Consider the following 9,020-nt stretch of genomic DNA (forward strand, 5'->3'; position numbering starts at 1 on the left):
GAAGTTTCAGCTCAGAGACAATCACAACATTCATCCCCACCCCCCACACACAAACTTAACACTTATGCACACACACAACTAAACAATAAATATGTATTTTTAAAAAGACGGAGAGTAAGTGCTTGTGAAAATATCAGTGGCTGGCAAGAGGGCCCAGCTGGTTAAGGTGTTGTGGTGCAAGCCTGGTGCTTTCCTTGGACTGTGTAAAAGCAGGAGAGAGATGCTTCTCAGAGTTGTTCTCTGACCCTCACAAACATGTCATTGCATACGCCCCCATTCACACATTACATGTGTATACACATGTGCACACACACGAATAAATTAAATATTTTTAAGATGGAGAAGTCAGAAATCTTTCATACTTGTAGTAGAAGTTGAAAATGATTATTCACTTTGGGGAACTGTTTGGGTTTTCCTCAGAAAATAAGTGTTGGTTTGAATGATAATGGCCTCCATAGGCCCATATATTCGAGTTCTTGGTCCCCAGTTAGTGGACCTTTTTGGAAAGGATTAGGAGATGTGGTCTTGGAAGAAGTGTGTTTACAGAGGTGAGCATTGAGGTTTCAAAATACTTGTGCCATTCCCGGTGTATCCTCTGCCTCCTGGTTGTAGATTGAGATGTGGGATCTCAGCTGTTTGTGCCAACATGCCTCTATTCCACCATCATGGACCTTCTGAAACCACATACCCAGTTGTCCTGGTCATGGTGCCTTGCCATAGCAATAGTAACTATGACAGCGGGCTACAGAGTTACTATTTGAACTGGAGTTGTATTCCTGGTGTATACCAGAGAGTCAAAACATAAAACATATGTCAATATAAAATATACATATACTCAGAAAAGGGAAGGTAGCCCCTAAGAATATTCTGCCCCAGTGACATATTTCTTCTATCCCATTTCCAGAACTTCCTCCAAATAGCATCAACAACTGGGAACTAGCATTCAATTCATGAACCTTTTGGGGGCATTTTATATTCAAAGCATAACATGATCGCAATGGAACATTATTTTGTATGAAAGGAATAAAGTATTGATTCGTGCTGTAAGAGTGAAAAGAGTGAAAAGATGGGGGCTGGAGAGATGGCTCAGAGATTAAGAACACTGATTGCTCTTCCAGAGGTCCCGAGTTCAATTCCCAGCAACCACATGGTGGCTCACAACCATCTATAATGAGATCTGATGCTTTCTTCGGACCTGCAAGCAGACATGCAGGCAGAACACTGTATACATAATAATAAATTTTCAGGAGCCATTTCCTCCTAGGATTATTGCAGGAACCATCACCCTGGGGAGTCTGCAGAGAACCCCACACCCCTAATTGTGTTAGGAATCGTTCTATTGACAGAGCCTACCCCACACCCAAATTGGCTATCTGTTAGCAGAACCCGCCCCACATTCCAAACTATCTAGAGAACTAGGTGTGTCAACCTGTGAACTCCTGGCCTACGTGACCTGACTGAACTGAACGTAACCTCCTGGCCTATGTGACCAACGTGAACCACGCAGCTAGAGCCCAGGCTCCTGCTCCCATCCCAAGCCAATCTCCTTACCCTATATAAGCTGTACCCCATCTCTAATAAACGGAGGCTCTGACAAACCTAGCATCGTCTCCTTCTTCTCTCTTAGCCCATTATCTTCCAGATAGTGCCTCTCCGTGACCCTGGAATAACTGACTGCAGGGTGGGTTACAACCCCTAGACTAAGTAACCCACCCAAAAGCGGTTTACAATAAATAAATCTTAAACCAAAAGACTGAGAACATGATGAGAAATGATAGAAACAGGGTACAAATGGCTACATATAGAATGTGGAAAGGTGTGTCAGAAAGGTTCTGTCTTACTGAAAAGGCCAGGGCTGTTGCTAATTCCGTGTGCCTGCACTAAGTGTGGAGGTTCATCACTAAAGGATACAGACATTGTTCTTATTGCGACACGTTCCTTTTTTCTGTGCTGGTGTGCTTAGATCACATCTCTAAGTGGATTTGAGCTGTAGCTGTAGAATATACGGCCTTCTCTTCTCCCACAGAGAAGTGTAGAAGGTCTTTAAAGGTACCATACAGACACCTCACCTTGAAGCCTGCCAAATATATACACCCAGTATCTGATATCCTTGAGAGGTGTGGTATCCAAACGATTGTATCAGGCTCTAAAACACATACTTTGACCTGATGCTGGACATAGTAGAGGGTTGGAACACAAAAGGACTAGTATACTTATCCACATGCAGGCATAAAATACCCAGTCTAGAACTCATTACAGCAGATTTAATTTATAATCATTAAATTACATAGTTTAATTATTGAATAGTTATCAATAGGAGAAAGGCTTTACGATGAATCTACTATGAGTACTTTTAGTGCATAAAAATGAGTGTGTTGAGTATTTCCTGCAGGCGTGGAAAAGGGCACCCAAGTACACAACTGACAAAACCAATCTAGACCATAGACATGGATCACATTCATAAAAAGTACCTTGAGAATATTGGCTAAATCATTCTGTGTAGGCAAATAAAGCTGATGCCTAATCATATAATGGAAGATTGTTTTGTAATTTCTTTGTTTTTTTTTTTTTTTTTTTTTTTGGTTTTTCGAGACAGGGTTTCTCTGTGGCTTTGAAGCCTGTCCTGGAACTAGCTCTGTAGACCAGGCTGGTCTCGAACTCACAGAGATCTGCCTGCCTCTGCCTCCCGAGTGCTGGGATTAAAGGCGTGCGCCACCATCGCCCGGCTTGTTTTGTAATTTCTTATGTAGTGTAATAGTAATGAGAAATTTATCTTTGTTCCTCGTTTGGCTCTTTGGTTACTCAACATTGCTGTATTTGCATATCTATTTCATATGGAAAAATGATCAGGAGGTAAGCACAATTGTCTCAGCTTCCACATTAAATCTCAGATGGTTTTTTGTTCCCCTTGGACTTTGTCATTGGAAAAATTGTACCCTCCGACATAGGGGACAGGGTTTTATCTTTCTGTTCCAGTGAGCTGTTGTTAGCAGAGCAAGAGTTCTCACCCAATAGTTGAAGGTGATTGCTTTAACCCAGAGTTTCCAGAGATAATGCATAATAAAGTCCCTTGCTGCCCTAAAAAAAAAAAAAGTCCTGTTTAATTAATGATGCTGAAGTCAAGCTTCCCCATGACTCCAGGGACTGCCTGGCATTGATTCAACTGCTTCTTAGGCCCCTAACTTAATCCACCGGCCCCACTGACTCTAAACCAAGCTGCCCTCCTGATGGCAAACACTGGCGAGTTCCTTCTTCAGATAATGCTAACAGCAAACTATTAGTCATTGAAGATGCCAAGTGGACAAGTGGTTGTGTGGTCAGAATTAGGAAACAAGGAATGAACTGCTCAAAAAATGGAAGGCATTGTGATGACTCCCAGACGGAAATTAGAGGAGCACCCTCAAGTGTCTAGGGGAATTCTGGGGTCTGTATAAACACACTTCTCGTTGTCCAGCTCCCTCAGAGGTGCTCATTTCCTGACCTCCAGGGCGCCTCTTGGCTGCTCAGACGTCTGTTTCTGCTCTCAGCTTCTTGAGCCCCCTTTTCCTTCCTTCTTACTTTCATGATTGTCTGAGATTTTATTTCGTTTTTAATTCCTTTCCTCTCATGATTTTCCTGTTTCGAGCTTTCCTACACTCGTGCGTCCAGAAGGGACAGCTTCCCTTACTCCTCTAAGCTGTCCGCAAGCGTTCTCGTACTGGAGGCTCTTCTTTTCCTTTGGTATATTGATAATCTAAATCAAACTGGAAACAGAACTTGGTAAAGCTCTTTTATCATTCAATTAAATTCTCACAGCACCGAACAATGAAGATGGGAAAACTGGGGCTGGGCGGTTGGCTCAGCGGTTAAGAGCACTTAGTGCTCTTTCAGAGGATCCAAGGTTGGTGCCGGCACCCTTGTTGAGCAGGCTGCAACTGCTGTAACTGCAGCCCCAGGGGGATCGAACACGGCTGGTTTCTGGGGCACCTGAACTCAAGGGTGAGCGTGCATACACACATAGTAAATAAAATTTAAGAAAAAAACCGATCCGTTTAAAAATTGTCATTAGCCCTGAACAGTTCAGTAATCTGAGACTGTTCTCTATGTCTGAACTGGAGCTGACTGTGTCTTGTTGGACAGTTTTGACAGTGAAATGTGGCATTAGAGCTCTTAACTACAGAACTCAGGCACAGCCTTATTGGCACTGAGGATCACAAGTATCCGTGGCTGAGACCTTACCACACTGAACGGTAAAGCAATTGATTGGGCTATGTGGCTGGGTGCCACGAAGAAAACCTCTGGCTTGCTCTTGCTCCCATCACTACTGCTTTTCCTCATGCTGAGAAATCTTAGCCCTCTCATTTTCCCACTGTAGGGACCTGAAGTGATCCGAAGGGGATTCCTCAGGTACTTTTCTGTTTGGGTTACTGTCTGCCATCTTTTATGTAGACTCAGGGAGTTCTATGCATATTTTTGTCTCACAGAGATAACAATTCATATCTGTCACTTAACAAAAAATAAGGGCATAAACATATGTTTTAATTACATATTTAAATATGTAACATCTATTTAGAGAGTGCATTGATGAGGGTGGAAGGGGTGTATGTAACCCAAGCATATCAGTTTACCAGAAGCTTGCATCTCACATGGGGTAGCTTTGTAAATAAGGGAAATACCCAATAACTGATATGTGCACACACACACACACACACACACACACACACACACACACACACACACGCATACATAAGTGCATTAAGGTGTTATTTTGTGTTAATTCTAATTTTGTGGATGGGTAAGTTTGTTAATTAGGTAAAAGTAAATCATTTAATTTATGTGTGTGCATTTAATCAAACAATTAGAACAATTTTGTGTGTGTATGTTCATGTGTTGATGAGAGCACTTGTTTGGGCTACCTGTACATATAGAGGCTGTTGTTCATTAGGTTTAGTTTTTGTTTCTGATTTTTTTAAACTTTATTTTTGTATATGGGTGTTTTGCCTGCATGCATGTCTATGTACCACGAGCATGCCTGGTGCCCACAGAAACCAGAAGAGGACTTTTGATCCCTTGGGACTGGAGTTACAGACACTTGTGAGCCACCAGGTAGGTGCTAGGAGTTGAATGTAGGTCCTCTGGAAGAACAGCCAGTATTCTTAGTCACCGAGTCATCTCTCCAGCCCTTAGTTTTTGCTTTTGACAGTGCCTCATGCTGGCCTGGAACTCTGTAAGTAAGCTAGGCTAACTGGCCAGTGAGCTCCAGGACCCGCCCACCTCTCTCCCTGCGGTCACCACAGTCAGCTCTACTCTTTATGTCTGGGTTCTAGCTACTGAACTTTGGTACTCGTGTTCTGTATGGCAAATTCTGATGGCCACCTCAGCCCTAAAAGACATTTTAGAATTTGAATGACTTTAAGCATACAAGGAAGTTGAAAGATTCACACACGATTATAATTTAGCCTAGATTCAAGCGTTACTATTTCGCTTACTGCAGACACTCACCTTGCCATTTCCACGGCTTTGCACTTGGGCGCCTGTGGACTTCGCCCTGCTGAATCATTCAAAGTGCAGGATGACAAGGACACTTCCTCATTCATCCTTCAATGCGTAGCTACTCATCTCACCCCAAAAAGCTTGTTCTCCTTTATTTCCTCAGCCCCACTGCTACCCCAAGACAATTATCAACAGTTCAAAGGATAACTGAGATTTTTTACGTGTGTTTGCTCATGAGTGTGGGTAGACACACGTCATGGCACATGTGTGGAGTTTAGAGGGCAGGATGTGGGAGTCAGTTCTCGTCTCCCACGATGGGAGTGGGGGATGGTTCCAGGATGGAACTCAGGTCATCAGGCTCGGGAGCCAGTACCTGTACCTGCTGAGACATTTGGACAGCACTGAGCTGTTTCTGAACAGGTGGGATATGAAGCCTTTTGGAACACAGGTAGTAAGTACTTCACTGTTCGTCAAGACGGTGCTCTGCTCCGAGCAATTCCTACGCAGAGTTATGCTGTAATAGCGGAAAATTCTACCGTACTTCTGGTGAAGCTGGCAATCCAGGCTCAAGGTGAAAATCAGGGTAGTTTCCCTAGAGGTCATTTCCCTTGGCTTGCAGGTGGCTGCCTGCTTTCTCACGGTGTCCCCACCTAGATGTGACTCCATTCTTTTTGCCCTTGGCTGTGAGTAGCCTCACAATGTAGTCTGCAGTGTTAGGGTGATTATTAAGCCCTAGGAGGCTGTGGGTGAGAGGAAGTGTGCTTTGCTGTTGAGTGTTTGTCTTGGCATGCAGACATGGGTGCTCTGAAAGATGACCTCAACCGCAGTGTGGGGTTCAGATAACTCTCCCTCCCGCTGAGAAGCCCCCCGCTAATTTTTGTCAATTGATTACACAGCAGGGACTTCCGCGATTGTTCATGAATCTACTGAGGTTTTGCTGCATTCTAATTTATGTAATGTTGACGGCTACAGTTTTCAAGATTGCTCCAGAAGACAAAACGAAGCGAGATGCCTCCCTTGACCAACAGTACAGCATATCTAATTGGAGGACAAAGAGGAATGGACTGGGGCAAGATCAAGACACACGAAAGTGGGTTCCGCTCAGCTTTGGTGCCTTTTGCTTTTCGGTCTGCTTGTGTCAAGTGCCTGCTACCATAGGGACTTCAAACTGTTCAGAAGCTCACACTTCAGTTATATAGATTGGCTTGTCCCCTGCCTCTGTCTCTATCTCCTATTTCTTTCCATCAAGGATAAACATTGAGGGCCAGGTATTATGAATGGTGCCTTTTATTTGGTTCTGAGAAGAACAGCTCTCAAGGAATTTTTTTCTCTTGGGTAAGACTCAATTAACCTCACCCTCCATCCCTACGGTAGTGCTTGGATCTAAAAGAAAGCCTTTCATATTGTATTCGGTAATCGTTTTAAATTTTGCATATAACTTGCACAAATCAATGGTGGATGATATTTCAGGCATTACTTACAACCAAAATAGAAACTTTCATTTTATTTTAAAGAGATTTTTATCCTGAGAATCTCTAAATGGCTTCAAGGAGGAAGCCTGCAGAATGAAATAGCTGGCATTGCCTTTATTATATCGGCCATTTCTATACAAGGGTCATGATGAGCTTTAGGTACTTTAAGATTTTTCTGTTTCCTGACATTGCTGAAATTTCATTTTGACTGTATTTCCACCGTTTATACTTAATTTTTTTATCATTATCAGTGCCTTTATAACTTCTGGCAGGCAAGAAAAAATGTTAACACACATGTACACACACACGTACACACACATGTGCACATATGCACAAGCAAAGATATCATTTAAAGTTAAATGGAAGCAATGAAGTAAGGATTCTGATTTTCTTGCGCCCAGTCCAGTATTCTTGAATTTTTTTTCTAATGTTTGTAGAATACAGTGTTCATACATCTGCTTAAATCCTTCCCTTCATCTCTCAGGCAATTCACTCGGGATTTTTTTTCTATCTCTGATCAAAAAAATTTCTTACATGAATCACTCTCAGTAGTGAGATAACATTGAGCTCAGAAAAGGGCTTCATAATATAAGACAATGCTGATGATTAATAATGGTGTAGCAATGGTCAGGGGGATCATTTTAAAATAGGTGAGCAGAGATGTATGGACAACAAGATTTCAATCCGGGGTAACCAAGGGGCATTGAGGGTCTTGATGGATCTTGTTTGTTTTTTCCTCTTCAGCTATGAGAAACCACAGTGCTGTCCGAGAATTTGTTCTCCTTGGACTCTCGACCGACCCCTATGTTCAGCCTATACTCTTTACTCTGTTCCTTCTGGTTTACCTCCTCACGCTGGTGGGAAACACCTTGATGCTGCTCGTGATTGCGGCTGATTCTCACCTCCACACACCTATGTATTTCTTCTTGAGACAGCTGTCCTTCCTGGACCTGTGCCACTCATCCGTCACAGCTCCCAAGATGCTGGAGAACCTACTTTCTGAGGACAAAACCATCTTTGTTGGCAGTTGCTTGGCTCAGGCCTTCTTTGTGTTCAGTACTGGAGGCACCGAGGCCTGTCTGCTTGCTGCGATGGCCTATGACCGTTATATTGCCATCAGCTCTCCTCTGCTCTACAGCCAGCTGATGAGTAGCCAGCTCTGTGTGGGGCTGGTGTGGAGCTCCTGGAGCCTGGCCTTTGTCGATGCCCTCCTCAATATCCTCCTGGCCGTCGGCTTAGATTTCTGTGAGGAGCGGACCATTCCTCACTTCAGCTGCGAGCTGTCCTCGCTCTTCCCTCTGTCCTGCTCCGATACCTCTGCCAACTTCGTACTCTTGCTGTGCTCCTCGGTGGTGCATTTTTTTGGAACCCTTGTCCTGATTGTTTGCTCTTACGCCCGCATTGTTGCCACTGTCCTGAGGGTCAGCTCCAGCACAGGCAGAAGCAAGGCTTTCTCCACCTGCTTGTCCCACCTCACCACTGTGATCTTGTTCTATGGTTCAGGTTTCATCAGCTACCTTTTACCAGCTTCAGGGTCCCCCCTGGAAATGGTCTTCTCTTTGCAGTATAGTCTGGTCACCCCCATGCTGAACCCCCTCATCTACAGTCTGAAGAACAAGGAAGTGAAGGCAGCTGTGGGAAGAATGATCAGAAAGCATTTTTAACCCCTTCTGCATCAGACACAACATTATAATAAAATAGACATGGAACCGCGGTACTTTGTGGTCAAACAATGGTCTTCAAGAAGAGCTGTTGTTGTCTATGATGGAAGGCACCATTGGAGACATGCCTCTTGTCTTTTGGGGAAATATTGTAAATAGAGAACTCTGAGGATGATGAGCCTTATTCAGAAAGGGATACGTGAATCAGCAAACCCTCTCTTCCGCGAGATCATCTTAACAAAAATTTTCATTTTTCAGATTGTTATAAATAGCTGTTGCTATTACCAGCTCACCACTCCTTCACATTTAAAAAATTATATCCCAAGTGTTCAGGAAATCTGACTCTTCAGAATCTGATAGCTTCCCCAGGGTGGGGGTGACCCTGTAGCTCAGGAGAGGTGGACAGTTCTGTCTT

At 43.6% G+C, this 9,020-nt stretch overlaps 1 protein-coding gene across 1 annotated transcript; it reads left to right on the top strand.

The window, feature by feature from the left end:
* Positions 1 to 7,690: 7,690 nt before the first annotated feature.
* LOC101981375 (olfactory receptor 8S1-like) lies at positions 7,691 to 8,608 on the top strand. The gene has a single exon (XM_005354035.1). It carries the CDS (start codon positions 7,691 to 7,693, stop codon positions 8,606 to 8,608), a length of 918 nt encoding a protein of 305 aa, XP_005354092.1.
* The last annotated feature ends 412 nt before the right edge of the window (positions 8,609 to 9,020 follow it).

Source organism: Microtus ochrogaster, chromosome 15 (assembly GCF_000317375.1).
Source record: "Microtus ochrogaster isolate Prairie Vole_2 chromosome 15, MicOch1.0, whole genome shotgun sequence".
Classification (NCBI taxonomy): Eukaryota; Metazoa; Chordata; class Mammalia; order Rodentia; family Cricetidae; genus Microtus; species Microtus ochrogaster.

Coding starts and splice junctions, on each gene's coding strand:
- LOC101981375 (XM_005354035.1), top strand. CDS start 7,691: ATGAGAAACCACAGTGCTGTCCGAGAATTTGTTCTCCTTGGACTCTCG.